Here is a 21,880-nt window from a genome sequence, read left to right on the forward strand (position 1 = left end):
ACCCTGAGTTTTTATTCAATTCTCTGTCATTGTTGAGAAGAACTGTTTCATCCTTCATTACTTGTTCTGTTGCTACATTATTCCCAAACCTCTGCTGAGAACTTGCTTCCCGTGCACTGTCACCACCAACTACCTGCAACTCTGATGTTCCTGCAATGCCTGAACTCACATTCTCAGCAGGCAGGCCATCTGAAGGAGAACAGCTTTCATGTCCGACAGATTTCCGAAGGGGAGTTTCTACCTGAAATTCTGCCCAAGTGTCAAGAATCATTTCCTGTGCTACAACAGATGCCAGTTCTTCACCAGGATGCCCATACCCTGATTTTGGCATCTCTGTCTCGGTAGAAATTTCTTCAGAAGATTTATCACTTACTTCATTTTGGCCCAATATAATCCAACCCTCATCTTGCCCGCAGCTTTCCTGTGATTTCCTTTCACCATCCAACTTTTGAGGCACATCAGAAGAATTTTCCTCTTTTAAGTGAACAGCGTCCCATCCAGTCCCACAAACAAGGTAATCTTTGGTTTCATTTGAAATGGAGATTGGCTGAAAGGTATCCAAGGAACCTGGTGAAAAGCCCTCATGGGATTCCTTAAATGCAAAATTAATTTTGCTTCTTTCAAGGGTATCGTTTCTTGCAGGTGTATTTTCTTCCTCAGTAACAAGGATGTAATCCATCTTCAGAGAAGCTGGGAGTACCTGCACCCTCACATCTTCCTTACTCTCCGTACTTTCCAGTTCAGGGCTCTCAGGGGAATTTCTTGGCTTTTCCTCCCTACAAAGTAGGGAGTCGGTGCCAGCTTCTAAAGAACAGGCGAATAGAAACTCTTTTTAATTTCTGAATTACTGATTTAGTCACCATAGTATGCTTTAATCAGTACTGCGAGATAAAGCTCTTTTCAGTTTGCTTCGCTCTGTTAATGTTTACTTGAATTTTATAACATCATCACCATCATCATTATTGTTAAAGGTTATACATTAACACAGCAATCATCCCCAAGCTACAAACAATTCAGTGTCCCATAGGCTAGGCCCTTTAGGAACAACAGAAACGATATTCCTACTTTTACTGTTTAAAAGCTTTAGATCTCTCTAAGAGAATGAGCTCTTTCCACAATTGTTCTGTACGTTAGGGAGACACACAAACTCCACACTTCATTCAAAGCCTCCTCCTCATTAAGCAGAAATACTCCTCAGACACTTTCTCCTTTCTCCCGCCTATGTATTTGCCCTGAAAGCAGATTTTCTTACCATCACATGATCTTCTATCTCCACCTGGTGGTGAGTCGGGATCGGTTGTTTCCACTTCAGACTTTCCTGTCAAAAAACCAGAATCTGGTGGAATTATTTCAGACGTGGAGAGTGATGGTACTGAGGTGAGATTTTCCTCAAGGCACTTTGTGGATTTTTCAAACACCTTATCTTCGGTAATTAGGATTCCCTCTGCACCTTCCGGAGGAGCTGGCAGTGGCAATCGTTTTTCCAAAGAAACGTTGTCATAAAATGGCTGCTGTAACAAGAGTTCACCGTTCACATACTCTCTGCTGCCAGAGGGTTCAGATGCAGAGGATGGTGGAGTACACACTGCTGGTGATTGGTCATTGGGTATTTCCTTAAACATAGGAACGTAATTTTCAATTATAGCTTCATATTCTTTTGTTGTGTCATCAAACAGTTCATTATTTGAATCAGATTCACCACCTTCATTACCATCAGGTAGAAAGGATTTGGGAAAGAGTGTCTGCTCATCCTTTGATTTCCTTTCTTGTGCCTCAGTGCCTAGCAATGTCAGTAGGTTCATTCCATCACATGTGCCTGCCAGGACATTAGTCACTGAGGTGTTCCTGATACTACGTTCTATCCCTGTGTCAGATCCATCCACACATTCTTCTGACCTATCCACCTCAACACCAGTTATTGCTGTATGACCAGTATCAGAATATTTTACAATTTCAACCAAGGCACTAATTTCTTTTAAGCTTTGTTCTTCCCTATCGGGTTGCAAACACATTTGAGATGTTGCTATTTGAGCTCTATCAGTTGGTAGTCCTTGATGGCTTGCATGAGTGAAACTTTCATGGAACATGTCTTTCAGATCTAAGGAGGTCACTTTTGTAACTTTGCTGGCAATTTCAGTTGACTCAACAGGGTAAAAAGTCAACTTATTTTCTAGACTGTATTCTTCTGGAATTGCAAATTCAGGAGGCTCCTGAGGATTAGAAGAGATAAGCTGATGGAATTCATTGGTCTTTACTGGTTCATAGTCCTGGGGGCTACCATCTTCTGATTGCATCTCTGCCTTCTGCATTACTAACTGACCTTTTGAATCAAAATCTGCCTCTTTATTCATATTTGATCTTGTATGAATTGGCTGACTATCTTTGTCTTCAGGCTCCACTGCAGTCTGAGAAGATGGGATAGAAGCATGCTTAGCTCTGTATTCGTGGCACACATCAGGACTGCTTGATGACTCTGAATCATTGTCTTGGTCACAGTTACTTAAAATATCGGGATTTTCACCATCTGATTTCAAAGTGAAAATCTGCTCAGCATTAGTCCACAGGTCAGGTTCCACTGAAAACTGCTGATTACTTCCTTGTGTGTTATCGTGTAAAATATCAGGGATAAGTGCAGCTTGGGAAACAAATATATTCTGCTCTGGACTTGACTTTTCTGCCATTTCATAAGATAAATCTTGTACAGTGAAAGCACCTGACATGGAGTTGTGCACCTCTACTCTTTCACAGGGGTCCTCCTGTTGTCCTTGAAGTGCGAGACTTGCATTTCCCTCACTGTCTTTCAGTAGACCCAGTACAGTGATTCCTTCAACTGCTGTATTCGGTATAGCTTGTTCCTCATCTGAAAAAGAGTTCTGTGGAGTCAGTTGATCCTCCTCATCTGTAAAAAACTCTCTTTCTTCTATCAACTCTCTTTCTTTATCTAGTATTAAAGAATCAAATTGTTTTAACTGTAAAGTGTTTTCATTTATCTGACCATCAGGACTATTGATAGAATGTACTCGTCTTTCATTTTCATCACAGTAAAATGGGGCAAGCAGATTTTCATCATTACCTGTATCAGTGAAATGTGTTTCTGTTAGTTCTTCATCTTGCAAAGCGGAACCACACGAGTCCTCTTTACTATTTCCTAACTGATTTATTACAGAGTCACTTGAAACAGAACACTGATCTTCCAGCTGCTTTTCTTCAAAAGGTTGTGAACTCCACCATTCTGAACTGTCATCTAGAAAATCACATGTGCCTACTGTGGATTTTGGATTAGTTCTTGAATCAGCTTCCAGTGACATAGTCCACCTATCTACAGCTTTTGAAGATTGCTCTTCTTTATCACCACCAGCAGCAGAAGTTGATCTAGGACCTTCATTCATTTGATACAAATATGAGTCTTCCTCACTATCTGTTTTTTCATTGAAAATACTCACCTGAGTTCTTTCATCAAGTGTTTTACAATGGCCTGTAGTAGATTGAGTGGTCTTATTATGATCAGTAAAGTCAGTAGTCACATTCTCCTGCAATACCTTTCTGGCTTCAATTGTTTCAGAATTTTCAATGAAGTTGCTTACCAGGACCTTCTCTCCCACTTTAGTTTTTGCACCTAAATTGTCTTCATTAGCTTCAGGACTAGTTGCACTGGACTGAACATAACCTTCTCCATTTTCAGCTCCTTTGTGCTGTTCATTTTCACACACTGAATCTTCATGAATCTCTTCTGGACATGCCTCTGAATTCTCTGAATCTTCATTTATGTCAGGACTTGATAAAGAAGATACAGTATCATCATCTACATGTGCATTCCAAAAATCTAAGCTTTTAGGATCTTTGTTCTCTTCACCACTTGTTTCAAATCCTTCTTCAGGTTTATTCCCGAATTCCTGCTTTTTAAAAGAATCTTCAAGATTTTTATTATTTTTAATCTCCCACATATCCCTGCTTCTTTCATGATGACTAGCAACTGGAAGGTCTCCCCACACATTCACAGATGCATCACTTAAGTCAGGACTTGTTCCACTTGAGTGTGTATAATCATTTATTGAATTACTCCACACATTATCATCTTTCAAATAGCTTTTGATCTGTGTATCTTTTGAAAGGCTGCTTGTGGTATTTACTATTTCAAGGACTTCTCTTGCCTCAGGAGTTGTTCCAGGAGATTGCAAATCTTCACATGGCTGTGAATCCCAAGCAGTTTGGGGAAAACTGTCATTAAACATGGCAAATGGCTTTCCACAAAGATTATTAGCAGGTTCTAAATTTTCAGAGTTTTCATTTCTCGCAGAACCTATTTCAAGTGAAAATGAATTTTCCACCACAGACATATGTGTAATATCAGGAACACTAACAAATCCAGAAGGATTTTTCTTAAACTCATCTGTGAAAAAATTTTTATTGGTCCTCATCAGTTCTGAGCTATTTTTAAAAGACACTAATTCAGAATTACAAATGTCTGAATGGTTTGAAGTCACTTCATGTAAGCATTCTTGCCCTTCTCCCAGAGGTTCTTGTGGTTTATCCATCAAAGGAATTGATGTGGCTTGGCCACAACCATCCTTTCCAGAGTCATTCCAGATGCCCGAGCTTCCAGGCATTTTAGAATAATTATTTTCAGGATTATCACTACCCTTATCAGAACTTTCAGAAATATCTTCCATTTTGCAACTTGCCGCATTCTCTTTCACTGTAGTCTCCTTTTCAGCTCCCTCAGAAAGCAGCTGTGACATTTCACTATAATTGTAATTTTGTGGTAAGTGGTCATCAAAAAATTCATAATCTCTGCCTCCCTCAGAAATACTTGAAGGTTCTAAACTATTCTGCAACACTTCTTTTCTCTCTTCCTGACTAATTGGATTGCTTTGATTGGAAAATGACACATTCCCTGCGATTAATACTTCCAAACTAACACTATTTCTCATTTTTTCTGGGAGGGTGGCAACTTCAGTTGTTGGCTCGTTTTCTTCCAAATCTGTTTTACCTGAAGATACACTGCCCTCTTGCACTAGTTTATTACAAATGTCATTAATCATCTGCTCTCCACTTGTCACATGTGTTCTCTTACATTGTTTTCCTTCCTTAGAGACGACAATGGCATTATCCCAGCCTTCCTCACGACCTTGCTCACTCTGTAAACCCCATGAGTTCAGCTGGTGCACTGAATCCTGACTATCCAGCTCTTCATCAATACTGGCAGTGTTTTGTGCTACATCCTTACTAAATATCTCACTCTCTAAGTCACATATTTTCAGATCCAAACCATTCTCATTTCCTGTAGTTGGCATAGAGGTGTTTGTGTCTTCTATAGAAACACTGCCCACTGTTTCTGCATTGTCAGCTGCTCTCTGTCTAGTATTTAATTCATTCTGTGATGGTGATAAGTCATTCACTGTTTGATTATATCCCAGTATTACTCTTCTGCTTTCAGATACAGGAAAGTTATTTTCACTGGTACATGTTTCAGTTGAAAAACATAGATCAGCTGTTTGTTCTGAATTAAGAAAAGGTTTAGCAGAGGCAGAAGGAACTGGAATTTCAGAATTTCTTTCTTGTAACTGGGTGATGTTATTTAGGGGAGCGTTGCAGATATCTGTACTTCTAGTATTTGAAAAAGGTACATTTTTAGGAGATAATGGTTCCTTACTTGATTTCTCAAGTACTTTTGACTCAGCCAAATTTGTGTTCATGAATTTACCAGTAACTGTTTCTTCATCAAACTCCTGGTCCTCATTTTCTCTTTCATCTTCCACATATGTAGGTGATAAGTAAGAATCAGATGTTGAATAATTGGTGTCTGGTGGAGAAATAACTAAATCTTCTGCTATATTTGAGGAACTAAGGTCTGAGTTTTTGTATAAGAAGGTATCCTCCCAGGGCACCACTACTTCTGTTACTTCTTTTCTGATGTTTTTATCATATATGTTCCAGGTATCTATATTTTCAAATTGTTTTAGTCTATGTTTAGGATCATCAAATACAGTTTTTTCCCCTGTGTTCAGCTTGGAATTATTTTGCATAGTGTTGAAAACAAAATTTGTATTTTCAGATTTTCCATGGTCTTCTATTGAATAATATCTTCCCTTATCCCACAGTTCTGGATTTTCAGCCTCATTGTCCACTGTGATTTCTGAAGAATCTGATAAACCAGTTTTTGATATGGCCCATTCCTCAGGAATGTTCACTGATTTTAATTCCCTATTTAGTTTGGACATGTTCCATATATTTTCTGAGGATATACCAGCATTTTCTTCATCAAACTCAGTCCAGATTTTGTAAGAATCTCCAGCTAGCTGGTTATCTTTTCCTTCACCACTACACCACGCATCTGACATCACAGATGTTGGCTGGCTGACCTTCCACAGGTCTGTAAAGCTCTCCACTTCTTGCTTTGTCTCATCTAACGAAGCAGTTTGCAAATATGAATGTTCACTGTTTTTCTCTTGAGTCTCATGGTTCCAATTTTCTTGTTTAAACTGATTATTCCACAGACCTGCTTTTGTATATTCCATTTGCTTTGGCTGTTTTTGGAGGAACACAGAATCTGAGGCTCTTCTATCAGTATGTTCTCGTAGTAAGGGACTTTCTTTAGAATCCTTCCATAAGACAGGACTCTGAAACACAGACTCCTGCTCACTTGAACTCCATGCATCAGCATTTCTGCAATCTAGGTCAAAGCCATCCCACCAGCTCCCATATCTAACGCGAGACTGAGAGTAATTTGTGCCATCTATTTCATTAATTTTTTTTATGACATCTTGTGAGAAAATTAAAGGCTGCCCATTATCTAATGGTGAAGTATCTACAAGACTATTCATAGGAGTTGGTGGAATTCTTGAATCAGCAGATTTTAACATTTCTGGTGAAGAAGAATCACCTTCAACTAAATCAATCAAACTTGAAGTTTTCTCACACATTTCTCCTGGATTCTCATCACATTCAGCCAGATTGTCTTCCTCAATTTTTGTCGTAAGTAAGTGAGTTGAATACTTTAGTGTATCATTTTCTAATAGGTTTGCCTCATCAAGTTTTTTCTTCAGAGTGAGTTGATGCCCTTCTGATGAATCACTATTGAGAAAATAGTCATCTGCTGGGGAACAATCAACAGAATGAGAAGATGACTCAGATGGAGCTGTAACCACGGGCGCTAGATCAAAATTGAAAAGATCAAAGTTATCGCTATTGTTTCCTGACTGAGACTTTTGTTCTTCAGCTATTGCTCCTTCAGGAATAGGGCTGTAGGAATCAAAGCCAGGCAGAAGATTGTGATGCGAAGCAGCACCTTCTGCAACAGGGCTATCATCACTAAGAAAAACAGAACTCTCCTTGGAAGACCGGCTGCTTCTAATGGTAGCCAAGCCACTGTCTGGACTCACAAGGTCTACATTAACATCAATGTGGGCTGGAATAGACCCATTTAGATCTTGAGGATTTTCTATAAAATTGGCAGAACTGGGCTGTGGTTCTACATCAGAACCATATAACTCCATAATACCAGAAGATCCTTGTGAAAGTGGAGCACTTCCAGCAACAGCTTCAGTAGAAGACGTTCTACTGTTTGATACCATTTCCGGTTGCCTTCTATTTATAACTTCCTTAATTAGAAGAAAAATTTGATCAAAGGTCACCAAAGAATTTTCTTGATGATAAATGAGAATTTGGTCCCATTCACATTCTAGAGGATCCAGCTCCAAACAAGGATTCTGACATTCTTCTAGTTCACAGCAGATCTGTTGAGAAATGGGATATTTCAGAAGTCACTGCACTCATGGACATAAGGCACTTCATTGACTACTTCATTATGTATTACAGCCAAACCTATCTCTTCCTATTAAACTACCGCTTGCCAATTTCACTGTAGCATCCTTATTATGATCCCCAAATAGATGATGTATTACAACAGAAGATCAAATATTTGTCATACGATTGGTCAATGGTTGTACCATTTGACTTTCCCGTTCACTTCTTGTTAGCAGTAGAAAATCCAAATAAATGTTTGGTCATTCCCTTAAGAAATCTGAGTAAAATTTATGTAACAGTACTTTAGGAATGTATCTCTAGAATAGGATAATTATACTAATAAAATAAATAAATGTGTTTATATTGACCTTGAAAACAATGGATTCTCTTAGCCATCTGTCACTAAAATTACAAGTTTTCAAGACTGAGAAAAAGGTACAAAAATTGCCACTGAGATAGTCTCTTCCATCTGGGGATAAATAATAGTTTAAAAAATGGGAAGCACCTAGCTCTGGACAAATGTACACATTAGTAATAATTTGTTTTGATTTCAGAGCTTGAATTCTTTAGGAATAACATATATGAGTCTGCTTATTACCATTTACAAGGTGTTTGCTTATCACTCATTGCCAAAGATGTATCTGCTTAAATCACAATACAAAACCAAATCAAAAATAGTGGGAAAAAATCCCCAAAACAATATTTTAACTAAACTGAAAAATCTTGCCTCTTTCAGTATTTCTCATAACCTTTTTCTAAGAGCTTGGTCTGAAGCAATAATAAATATCATAATCTTTCATTCCCTTATCATATAAATAAAGCAACCATTTCAAACAGCTGCTCAGTTGCTGGTCAACTGTTGCTACATTTTGACCTCACTTAATTAATCTTGATATAGACTACTTAAAAAAACCCCAAACAACTTTTTTTTTTTTCTTTTTCTTTTTTTTTCTTTTTCTTCCCCCCCCCCCCCGCCCCCAGGAAAAGCATCTAATTCTTTTTCCAGGCACTTACTTGATTGCCTAGCTCTACATTTTCCGAGTATACTGCTATTTGTTGTTTTGTTTGCTTCTCATCTGACAAGCAGTTGGCCAAAATGACAAGTACATCAAACTGATATTTATCTATGAATGCTTTCAGATCACCAATGAGACTCCTGTGTAATATGCAGTCCTGAAAAACATTAAGAAATGAAATGTCAGCAACTTTCCTGGTTCTTTTCATCCAAATACGTTGTAAAAATAGCCATAAATGTTAAAAAGCATCAGGAGGTCTAACAAGCAAGAGAATTCAATTTCACTTGTAAAAAAAAACTATGTGCCTAATAAAAGTCAAGAACCAGTCCCATAGCACAGCAATGGAAGAACACTAAAATAGTAAACGCAGGTTTTGCCTTCTTGAATCTGCTGGTGAAATAAAATTCTTATTTGTTCCTACTACTTGCTTTTGCAACATTGCTTAAAAGCACTCGAAGCTCAAGGCTAGCGTATCCTAAAGATAAAGAAACTCGGCAAAGGGGACAGAAGACTTGCACAGATGAGCATGGAACTCCTAGTAAACTCAAGAAAGAAATATATGTGATGCAGAATATGGGACAGGCCACACAGAAGGACTCTGGGAACATTGCAGGGATACAATGAGGAAAGCCAAGGCCCACTTGGAACTGAGTCTGGCAAGGGATATCAAGGACAACAAGAAGGGCTTCTACAATTTTATCAGCAGCAAAAGAAAGGTTAGGGAAAATGCAGGGCCACTGCTGAATCAGATGGGTGTTCTGGTGATGGAAGACACAGAGAACGTAAAATTACAGAATGCCTTCTTTGCTTGGCTTTACTGCTGAGTCCGGCCTTCACGAGTCCCAGAACTCAGAGGTAAGACAAGAAGGCTGGAGAAAGGAAGGCTTTCCCTTGGCTGTGAAGGGTTGGGTTAGAGATAAGCTAGGCAGGCTTAACACCATAAATCCATGGGATCTGATGGGATCCAACCATGGGTGCTGAGAGAACTGGCAGATGTTGCTCTGCTGCTTTCCATCATCTTTGAAAAATCACGGAGAATGGGAGAAGTGCCTGATGTTTCAAGGAAGGCCAATGCCACTCCTGTCTTCAAAACCTGCAAGAAGACCTGAGAAATACCAGCCAGCCAGCCTCACCTCAGTTCCTGGAAAAGTGATGGAACAGATCATTCTGGAGATCATCAAAAAGCATGTAGAAGAGAAGATGGTCATCATGTGGCTTGTCTCTCTCATGGAGCTCCTGGCTCCGTTTTCACTCTGGCTAGCTCGAGAGACAAACCGCAGTTGGAAGGATTTTCCTCAGGGTCCCAAAAGCCAGGAGGCGGCCAAGAACCTTTCCCTTAGGAGAGAGAGCGAGTCCTGTTGATGGCAGAGGAAGGAGGTTTGCAATTGCTCCGAGGACTGAAACCAAGGCTTTATTCAGTCTTTCTTCTGTGGTGCTGTCCCAGACCTAGGCCTGAGTCACGAGCCCTGTCCCACTGCCCGAACCAAGAGGCCAGACCACATGTGGCTTCAGCTTATATCCAGGGAAGGGGCTAAAGGCAGGGACAAGCCAATACTCAATCAGAGATAAGGTGAGAGTGGAAGAGCGTTGGATTACATTCCAGGAAGGGAACAATGCGGGAGACGGGCAGGGACAAACTTTGGGATAGTATATTTTCCAGGGAAACAGGGGAGTATAGAACAAACCATTATAAAACCCAATATAAAAATTAAATACAATATGAAACCAAATAACACACAGCAACATCATCAGGAACACAGGAGTAGTCAGGCTTTGGATTCAACAAAGGCAAATCAGGTTGGACCAGTCTGACAGACTTCTATGATGGCATAGCAGGACGGATCGACAAGGGGAGAGCAGTGGATGTTGTCTACCTGAGCTTCAGCAAGGGTTTTGATGTTGTCTCCCATAACATTCTCATAGGTAAGCTCAGGAAATGTGGGTTAGAGGAGTGGACAACGGGGTGGATCAAGAACCGGCTGAATGGCAGAGCTCAGAGAGTCATGATCAGTACTGTGACCAATCTCATTTATCAGTGACCTGGAGGAAGGGATCAAATGCACTCTCAGCAAGTTTGCTGGTGACACTAAACTGGAGGCAGTGGCTGATCCACCTGAAGGCTCTGCTGCCATTCTGTGGGACCTTGATCAGCTGCAGGGTTGGGCAGAGAGAAACCTAATGAGGCTCAGCAAGGGCAAGTGCCGGGTCCTGCACCTGGGGAGGAACAGCCCCAAGTGCCCGCACAGGCTGGGGCTGACCTACACAGCAGCTCTGTGGGAAAGGACCTGGGACCTGGATCACAAGTTGTCCATGAGCTGTCAGTGCCCCTGTGGCCAGGAGGGCCAATGGTGTCCTGGGGTGCACTGGGAAGAGTGTGGCCAGCAGGTCGAGGGAGGTGACCCTTCCCCTCTACTCAGCCCCGGTGAGGCACAGCTGGGGTGCTGTGTCCAGTTCTGGGCTCCTCAGCACAAGAGAGACCAGGAGCTGCTGGAGAGGGTCCAGTGGAGAGCCACGAGGATGATCAGGGGTGTGGAGCTTTTCTCTTCTGAGGTTCTGAGGAGAGACTCTGGGAGCTGGGCCTGTTTGGTCTGGAGAGGACAAGACTGAGAGGGGATCTCATCAATACATAGAAAAATCTCAAAGGTGGGTGCCAGGAGGATGGGGCCAGACTCTTTTCAGTGGTGCCCAAAGAAGAGATGAGCCACAGCCTTAAACTAAAACACAGGAAGTTCCACCATAACTTGAGGAAGATTTTCTTTACACTGAGGGTGGCAGAGCACTGGAACAGCTGCCTGGGGAGATTGTGGAATCTCCCTCTCTGGTGATATTCAAAATCCACCTGGACACATTTCTGTGTCACTTGTTCTTGGTGACGCTGCCTTGGCAGAGGGGTTGGACTGGATGATCTCCAGAGATCCTTTCCAACCTGAACAATTCTGTAATTCTGTGATACTGGTTTATTCTATTTCTTGAATAAATAATGGGGTTTTGTTAGAATAAGAAAAATATTTTATGAAATTAGTCATGCCAATATTTCATCTAAAAACACAGATGTTAAAATAATAGCACTGAGATGCAAAATCCACAAGCTAACTTAATTTTGCAGCCCTTTATATGTGTCTATGATGATGTTACCCTATTGTAACACAAAATTACCACAGATTGTTCCTACAGATTTTCTCATTCCTGCTCTTGGAATTGTGCAAATTTTCTAAAAAATACACGCGCACACACACACACAAGTAAGGACTGAGGCAAAGTATTTTTACACTTCTTATATCAAAAAAATTGCCTTCTTTCACACACACCCTACGCCAAATACACAGGAGGTAAACTTTTATGTTTCCTATTCTCATTAATGCTTGGACTAGCCCCGTTATGCAGGATTTGGAACATAAACCATACACCCACCTTTCTCAACTAGGAACATAATGCACAAAGCATACGTCTTTTTTCAACCCTCACTTCTGATAACTACTGGTGAACAAAGACTTAGAAATTTTATTTTCTCCTTTATGTTTCTGTTGTTTGTATTAAAATAAATTTTTGTCATCTTCTAGACAAGACTTCTTTTGATCCTGCCAAGCTACACTGGCCTTCAATGAACAGTAGCTCCTCATGAACACGGCACAACTTTTTAGGTACAGATTGGCATGTTATTTCCCTGCATCTATCTCCTACCTAATAAATTACTGTTTTGGTTACAAATATATAAATACTATTTATTAATCTACTCAAATGTGTCCACAAAATACTTCTCCCTCCCTCTAAGTTAAACTTAAAACAAAAAAATCTGTCAAATGTTTTGGAAGTAGATTCCCTTCTGCAACTAGAGATGAAGTTCCCCTTTGGTGTTTGCAAACCTAAAATGAGGTTTATGTGAAATGCACATAGGTTAATGCACAGTCAGCTTCCAGTTTATTGATGGACACTCAGATGTGAAATCTGAATAGACAGTCATGGTGAGGAATCATTCTGAATGTGCTCTGAATGTCCAAACCAGTAAAATCTCCTGAAGACACAAGTATTGGGCAGATAAGAAACAGTTCCAAAATGTCCTTGAGCATAAAAGTGTCACCTCAGTTATCCCATTCCTAACCACAGCTGAAACAATTAAAATCTATTGCAATAAAAAATCCGAACTATATCAGATGCAAAACCACCTGAAAATCCCTGATAACTCATCTAAACACCCCTAAAGTTTATTGTCTGAAACTAGTGCCAGCAAACAAATTCAGATACTACCTTCCCAAGCATTCCTTCAAATAAATAATGACAGTTGCAAACAAGTCTTAAAAACTACCAAAGACCATATATTGAAAGACATGATAGATATATGGGCTCTCCCATTAATTTACTAGCCTAAATTAACAAGCAGAACGTTGCATGCATTATAAATGCTTACAGAAAATAAAAATTTCCTTCAAAAATGAAAAAAATGCAAATAATTTCAACAGTTAAGCTGGTACATCCCAAATTAATTACAAGCACTTAAAATATGCTGTTGATGAATTAGTATGCCTGGAAATTTATTGACACAGCTAAACAATGACAAAGGTCAGTTAACTGGTCATTTTTATACACTCCTTTCCTTTTACTAGCATGTGCTGGATTAAGTATTAACAAATATTTATATTGTATGCAGCAGCTCAACAGCGTATGTAAACAGTATTAGTTGTAATTATTTTAAAAACTGATTATTAGCATACTTGAAATGTATGTACTTGAAATAAATAGAAACTAATAGTACATATATTTTGACTAGTTAACAGCACTATAACTATTTAAGTTATTTAGTGTCATAATGCAAAATAAAATGGTGCTTTTGTCTAATGCATGTAAATAGCTTCTGCTGTAACACAGCAACATGATGAACATTTTGAAATTTACAAATATTTTTTGCATCAGTTAGGTAAGCAGAATGAGAAAGCCAAAGAAACCCAAGAAGTTTTGAAAGATTTTTGAACATGACCCGTTTAGTTATTATGTATTTTTGTTGAGAAATACCATTTTATGCAAGTTGTATACTGCTGGGAAATTTCTTTCTCTGAAACTTTATTTTCTTTCTTGATTCTCAAGAACCTCTTTTTAAGTCTAACAGATAATGTAACTATAAACATGGATGATCCTTTAAAAGAGGCAAAATATCCAAGAAATATCTGAAGAGAATCTGTAACTTCTCTGTCTCTTGCAACACTGATTCGTGAAATCAACAGCCAATTACCCAAGTTATCATTGCAAGTGTACATTACAAACACTTTTGACTCTTCTAAACTAACTGTGTCAATATTAACCTGACCAAATTAAGAACAAATTGTCTCTTTTGTTCTTCACACTTCTCACATGGGGAGCACAATATGGCTTTTGTCAGAGGTGCTCCATCATTTTGGCTCAAGGAAACTGTCAGTACAGTTTGGGATTCGTTATTCATGGGCAGATACCCTGATGGGTCTAATGAAGCCTTTCTGCTGACAACTCATTTGCTAAAAACACCCAACCATCAAAAACTAGAAGTGAAGAATATCGTATCTCATTACAATTTTCACAACTGATGCAATTATCACAATACAGAAGTCATACATACCACTCACTACATACTGCATTCTCTAAATATTTCATGGTCAGTACTTCTGCATTCCAATTTATTTCTATGTGATCACTGATAAAACTTTATGACATACTTAAATTGCAATATAATAGGGTAAACACCAATGATACAGCACACATGCAGAGCTAACAGTCTGTGTGCCATTTGTTGTAAATCCAGCTAATTACTAGAAGCCCCCTCCTTTATTAAAAAAAAAAAAAAAACAAAACAAACTAAAAAGCAAGGAAAAAGAGTGCAGAAAAATACTCAGCTTTTTATAAAAGGTTTTCAGGTAAAGGTCACTAAAAATTGAAAGAACAGTATAAACAGAATGATGTTTACAAGACTCCAGAAACACAGAGAAGTTTATTTGTTGTTTTACCTCCTTTTTTTCTATCAACACCACTGGTAAAGATGCTCTAATAAAAATCACTTTTCTGTAACGAAAGATTGCCTTTTTCTATTGTGCATTTTGATGTACCAAATAGCAGCTCTTCTGCACTGATATTTATCAGTCTTTGGAAAAGAACAAAGATAGCAGCTAATCCTGCTTTCTTTATGTCTACAGTTTCCAAAGACAAAAAAGGTATTAGGTCCTAACCTAAAGAGTTGGAGAATGTACATCTTTGAGCTTTGTTATCTTGCTCTATGACAACCCCAGTCACATTTAACTTTAGGCATTCCAAACTTAAGTTGGAAAGAATTTGAACTGGAAATACTGTAGCATTGTGAAATGCTCAGATCGAATAATGTAATGAGTGCCTGTTGAGCACTCACACCCCTAAATACTGATGAAGGCTGTGGTTTTTACAGGCTATCATTTTCATTAAAGGCAGAATAACTTAAAAAAAATCCTTTTTAATTAAAAAAAAATAGCATGCTTTGTTCAATGAAAGCATGTGTAGACAGGTTCATAATGGAAAGAATGTCTTTTCTACAGCATTGGTGCATTTTATCATAGTGTCCTAACAATGATCTATTCTTTAATTTAGATTGCAGCTAAACAGGTTTTACTCACATTTGATACAAGTACAAATTCTGTATATTCAAATTCAGGCTTGTCCATTTTAACCTGTGTTTACGTAGAACTCATAAAAATTTAAATGTTTTTTGTGTATTTAGCACAACACATGATTTCTGGGTAAGACTGTGAAGTCTCAATTTATTCATAAAACTTGAGATAGAAAAATTTTGCTCAGGTATACTGCTGAACTGCAGTTTCATTATTCCGCATTCAGAACTAGCTGAGACAGCTTTAAATTTAGCAACTGGAGTACAGCATATTCATGCATCCTAAAAGACATTATGATATACATATAACGTAAGAATATCACCATGGTCCCTTTGGCTTAAAACATTTTTTCTAGAGTTGGAATACCTGCTTTTAGTGCCTATCTCAGCCACCTATGGAACGCAAATCCTTACCCGTAAGCAAGGCAGCCCTCCATGAGTGCTGAGATGTACAACTAATTCTCTGAAATACAACAGTCAGAAATGCTCCCTGGTGTCAGTGGGGTTTGTGAGCATGTACTTGAAGAATGTAGCAGATCGGAAGGGCTGGAGATGAAGCCCTGATAAGGCACTACCACTACTGCACAACACTGAGTGCATAGCCTGAAGACATGAACAAACCTAGGTACACTCCTGAGTATGTAATAATAGTATTAGATTGCTGTGACCTCTGTATCTAGAAGAAAAAAGTTTTGCAGCAGTACAGGAATCATCATGTAGTCTGGTACAGAGGTGAAAGTACTCATTTATTTTCATCTCTAAAGGAAGAAATTCAAAGTGCTTTTAATTTGTCTCATTGTTAGTGGATGTTTTCTGTAACAGGAAAACCATCACTGATAAACACAAAGCTGCCAATTTTGAGCATTTCTGGTAGTTGAAGGCTAAGTAATTTGGAGTGGCTAAAAATGCAAAATTGATTAAAATAGATAGCTGTAATTTTCAAGCCTCAAGGCTTAAATGACACCTCCTTTTCCCAATGTATCTTTAAAACTCTGCCTCTGCAAAATAATTAAAGAGACCAACTAGAAAGCTTGCAATCATAGCAGCATGACTTTTGCTCTAAGTAGAGAAGTATAGAGAAATGTAGTATGTTGAAATGTACTCCCCTCCAGATAATTTTAAAGGTTGAAGTAAATAGGAACATTTTTTTTGGACAAAAGTACATGGAGAGGAAAGTCTTTTATTTTGAAACCACAGGTATACAAAGCCTAAAAGTAAAGGCAACTGCTTATGCACCATATTTATAAGCAAAGATCCCCCATAGAAAATATGCACAAAATATGTACAAAATTAAAATAGGTATCTCCATACTAAAGTACAGCATAGTTTATGCAATCTAATAACTATTTACCTCAAATACTTATAGGAGAAAAAGAAGCATTATTTTTTATTAATCAATAAATCATGTGGACATAGCCTACAATACAGTTTCTTATTCTCCTTTACATAATTCTGTTTTCTGATTCTGGGTTAAGAACTTCCATCTGATTTTTCCATGGCTTGTAAATCAATTAAAAAATACTGAAAAAGACACAACCTATTACTTCAGTTACAAGGTTCATTTAGTCACATACAATATTTGATTTCACTGTTGACTGATTAGCAAGTGGTAACAAGCAAAAGGCAGAATTGACAGAGTGACAGACAAAAACATAAGAAACATCACAACATACATATACTGACCAGGGGCTGTCTTTTATAGCAGCTAAGTCTCAGGTGTAAGGTTATACGTAATAATTCATACCTTACAAAATAATCCCCACGCAAAAACAATAATATAAAAACACATTTCTGACTGTCAAGAAAATTTCTGGCAAAATTAATCAACCATTCATCCATTCAGGCTCTTTGCATATCCTTTTGTCAAAGAGGGAATACTAAGAGATATCTTTCCTTTTTCACGCACTCATTGCAATGGTTTGTAAAATCCATCAAGCCTGAGTTGATTTATTGAACTGTCTCTTAGCTCAGCAGTGTAACTATAGCAAATGAACTGGTAACTTCTTAAAAAACAGCAGTAATTCAACAATATCTGGTTTATTTGATTCCTTCTAACTTCAGATTAGCAATTTCTTAAAGGCACTGACTTGCATTATTTGGTAGTTCTATCTGCAATTTTATACCAGCTTGTTTTCTTTGTACTGCCCCACATTTTTAATATTATATTTTGACATTTGACAAAGGCATTTTTGATTTATAACTGATTTTAAACTCTATCTAATCTTCACATCTTCATGCCAGCAAGTATTTTTTTAAAAGCTCTATTGAAAGCTCAATAAAGCTTTTAAATTTAAATACAGTTACTGCTGTGTACTATTATGTGAGCCATCACACTCATTAGGCTATGAATACTGAAAACTAATTACCCCCACCTATTTATTTAATTACACAGACAACTTTACATGCATATTCAACTGTTTTTGTATTTATCTATTCCCATCACTATTAATGAGAACTGTTATAAAAAGTAGTTTTGGCACAAAAGACAGAGATATGCCAAGCCATTTGAAGCACATGGATTTTATTGCTATGCATCGTCCATTGAACCCCATGAAGCACATTCATCACTCACCAGCTTTGCATTTTTCTTCATAAAGATATATGACCTTTGCCTATTAGATTTCATTAGCAGGGCACCATACAAGGCTCGTCTGCAGATGACAGGATAGAAAGCTAAACAACCTCGCCTGAAGGATTTGTGAGAACAAGCCTATCTTCAATCTTTGTCCCTGGGAGGCACTTCTAACACCTGCCAACCACAGCACTATCATCAGAAATACATTTAGAGATTTATCTTCAGGCTGGTGATTATAAAGAGATAATTTGTTTGGAGTATGGATAAAGTTGGTCTAGCATAAACAAACTACAAGCTCAAATTATACAAAGAACCTCATTAACTATTGATTTAACCACTGCAAATCCATGAACAAATGTTGTATCAAAATGTTAATTCTTCATGAAAATATAATCAAAAAAGAAACCAACCAAAATGCCAAGGAAGGTTGGCAGGCTATTCTTAGTGCACTTTTAATGTTTGCAGTTTAAACAGGAAATGGAGAGCTCCTTTATCATAATATTGATAACACTATACTATTGCTATTTTCCCTTAACATGGACTTTTGTCTGGCTAGATCTTTGCAGTTGCTGCCACTACCAACGCATTAAACAGTGTTTTCTCCCCTACTTTCTGAAACCCTTCTTTTATTTGGAAACAGCAAGATGTACCAATAAAAACACTTTCAACAGCAAGAAGCTAGAAGTATTATAAATGGATGCCATCACAGGCAGACAGTCTGAAAAATTATATATTCATTGACACCTTCTATATTACAGATCTCACACATACCACTCACGTTCCACAACAGGAAGTAACTTTTTCCTAATCTTTGCAAATTATTTTAATTCAAGCTAAAAATTAACCCCCAGTCTTCAGGCAACAGCATATTTAGAAATAATACAGCTGCGTTAGTCCTGAGGTCTGTTTTTGAGGGGGAAAGGTTGGGGGTTTTCCCTTCTTTTCTAATGCAATGGCATTCAGGCAACTCCCCTCTTTGGTAATAGAGAGAAAATATGCTGTCAGACTTCCTGTTGCAATCCACAGAGAAGAGACAGAAAATGCTTCTACCTGATATTGGTAGAATATGGCCTAGGAAAATTCCATTGCACCGTCTCTGACAGCAACACAATTCCTTAATACTATATTCTGAGAGCTCATTTGTGTATAGAAGGTAGAAGGGAAACCTCCAGTACCTCCTACACCCTGACATTCTAAACAACTTATTCAGTGTGACTTGCACTTAATAACAAAATATCAACACTTTAAACAGTATTATTACTGTAGAAACAGCAAAAATCTTTTCAAAGGAACTCAAAAACTTTCAGGTAAAACATTCAAAAGGAGAAGAAATTGTGAAAATATTTTCATGGAATGACATCTCTCATTACTAATTGCTTCTGAATGGGAACGGTATTTAATGTGAAATTATTAGTTTATCAATAAAAAAACCAAAGGCAAAATGACAAAATCTGGTGGGGAAGACAGTCTTACAGCCTGGGTGTTCCTCACACAGCAATACAGCCACTCAAAGTTATGTGGCAATTTTAGTTTTTTCTTTTACTTTTTACCTTTTTTTGCCCCATTAGATTTACTTTGCTAATTTATATATTCAACTCACAATGTCACTTCAGGAATGAACCTCAGTTATTTAATTATTAAAGCCCATTTCACACTGCATATATAGACAAGGAAATGATGTTTCAAGATAATTGATAGAAAATTAAAAATAATCAGCTCATAATAAATCAAAAGAGCCATTTGTGCAGGATTCAGTTCTATCACTTCTAAGTTGTTAATATGTCAGTTTTGGATTGTTTCACTGAATCTCAGCAGTTGGTGAAGCTTTCTCTTTCCTCTAGCTACATCTTCTGCCTTTCTAAAGTGTTTGATTCTTCACAGTCTTTTGACTGCAAATCATTTTTCTCAAAAAATTTACTTCTTCCATTCATGCTCTTGACTCCAAAATACTATTTTCTCCTACAAGTTTTCTTTCTCCAGGGCTGAAAATTCTTGACTTAACATAGTTTTTCACTTTTGCTATTCTTGTCATGAACACTCTTGTTCACACTTTCAACTTCTCATTCTTCTTCCTATTACCCCAAATCTCTCTAAATGCAAAATATAGTTTCACATTGAGGTACAATGCTCTCTAATTGTACTTCAGACTTTTTTATACTTTTATCCTTTGGTTCACAACAGATGTTCTTTTTCAGCACAACAGATCCACATTCTTGAAAAACTCTGCCCTAAACAAGTTCTCTTCATATGGGAAAATACAAACAGCAATTATTGGTAGATGTTTACATGTTTAGACGTAAACATCTTTAGATGTTAAATTTTCAAGCCTGAAAAAATAGGCCAATTCCAAATTCCACAAACTAAAAGTTAATGGAAATCAACTCACTGACTTCACAGGATTTGGCACATGCCACTAATCTACACGTAAGAATTCTACCAATCAGTTACAATAGATGATATTCACGGTATTGCTTAGGCACTCAAGTTTAGCAAAAGACCCTTCAAGGAAGTAAAAGTTCCCTGCTCAGCATGTTAGTATTTTAGGAATGCATTTTCAATTATTTTTATTAAGTCACTTTTGCACCGTATGTTAAATCACTGGCACTTAGGTTGTCCACCCACAGTGCCTTGTCAATATGGAGCAACTGTCTGGAATACAACTAAAGACAAAAGAGAATTAATTTTCTATTCATTCAGTTTATCTCTCTGCTGTAGAAAGCTGAACATCTTCCTCCAAAACTCATGAACAAACAAGGATCAATGTATTACCAAAGCAACTGACTTTAGTCTCATCTGCAGTGTGACTGAACTAGGAACTAGAAATTGGACCAAGATGGTCAAATGCTGCACACTGAACTTTGCCACCAAAAAAAAAAAAAAAAAAAAAAAAAAAAAAAAAAAAAAAAAAAAAAAAAAAAAAAAAATCCCAGACAAATAAGAGTAGCAATTCAGTTTCCTGCAATTCATTTAAGTTTCCTAAGGATTCTTCTAATAAGCACTTACAGTTATGCAAACAAAACGCCTTTAGCAACTCGTTTATTAAACAGTCAGTTCCTTCAGAGGAGAGAACAGGAGTCATTACCAACACAAGCAAAAACAGGATAAAACAAAGTTCTTTGCAGATGCCTGCCAGGGGACTCACACTTGGTTACACCAGGCTGAAGTTAGCTGTGGCACCCTTTTCTCTGTTTTACAGTAACTAAGAGAGCAGCTTTACCACTGAGATAGCTCTATTTCCTGAGAACCAAATACAAGCTTTCTGTAAGGCTGTTTTTGGACCTACAGGACCAGGTTCTCCAGAATACAACCTTTCTTCAGGTTGTATCCTTCAGAAAGCTGTTCTTTGTTCTCTCACTAGACAAATAAATTTGAAAAATGAGATTCAATGCAAAACAGTACCCTAAAATCCATCTGAAGTTAACCACTCTGAGACATGGGACTGCTTTGGTGATACTGGCATGCAAATGCAGTTAAACAACCACCTGAAAGAACTGGATTATCTTTCATATTGTTTTACTTTCACTTGATACTTACATGAAATATTCAATGTTTTTAAAAAGTTATGACTAGGAGTATGTCAAAAAGGGAAAAGGGGTTTTTTGCTAAAGAACAATAACACAGGGATTTTGTTGGGGTCAGTAAGCAAAAATGTGCGTTAAGATTTAACATTACAGGAAAAGTGGCATGCAAAATCATTTTTTTTCCAATACGTTCAGCAGCCAGGATAATTAGTTTCCATAACTTTCAGCTGTATCAGTACAGCCCCTGCAGCATAACACAATTCTCAAGTGGGCTTTACCAACTTACTGGCAATTTCACCATATTCACTAGTGAATCCAGCTAGCACAACTGGCTTTGCTCACACTGCTACAGCTTTCTTCCATGAATTTAAACCTTGAGCCAAGCCTAAACATGTGCTTACTCTCTGCTTTATGATCAGTCATT

At 37.8% G+C, this 21,880-nt stretch overlaps 1 protein-coding gene across 7 annotated transcripts in view; it reads right to left on the bottom strand.

The window, feature by feature from the left end:
- The window catches only part of PRUNE2 (prune homolog 2 with BCH domain), a 136,038-nt gene that overhangs the window by 49,857 nt on the left and 64,301 nt on the right, over positions 1–21,880 (bottom strand). For all 7 annotated transcript variants that reach the window (XM_058424131.1, XM_058424130.1, XM_040089566.2 and 4 more), the window contains exons 7-9: positions 8,761–8,919; positions 1,253–7,736; positions 3–804 (exon numbers count right to left, since the gene is read on the bottom strand). In XM_058424131.1, coding sequence (XP_058280114.1) covers positions 3–804; positions 1,253–7,736; positions 8,761–8,919 — 7,445 coding nt within the window. The remainder of the gene's footprint in view (positions 1–2; positions 805–1,252; positions 7,737–8,760; positions 8,920–21,880) is intronic.

The sequence above is a fragment of the Hirundo rustica genome, chromosome Z (assembly GCF_015227805.2).
Source record: "Hirundo rustica isolate bHirRus1 chromosome Z, bHirRus1.pri.v3, whole genome shotgun sequence".
NCBI lineage: Eukaryota > Metazoa > Chordata > Aves > Passeriformes > Hirundinidae > Hirundo > Hirundo rustica.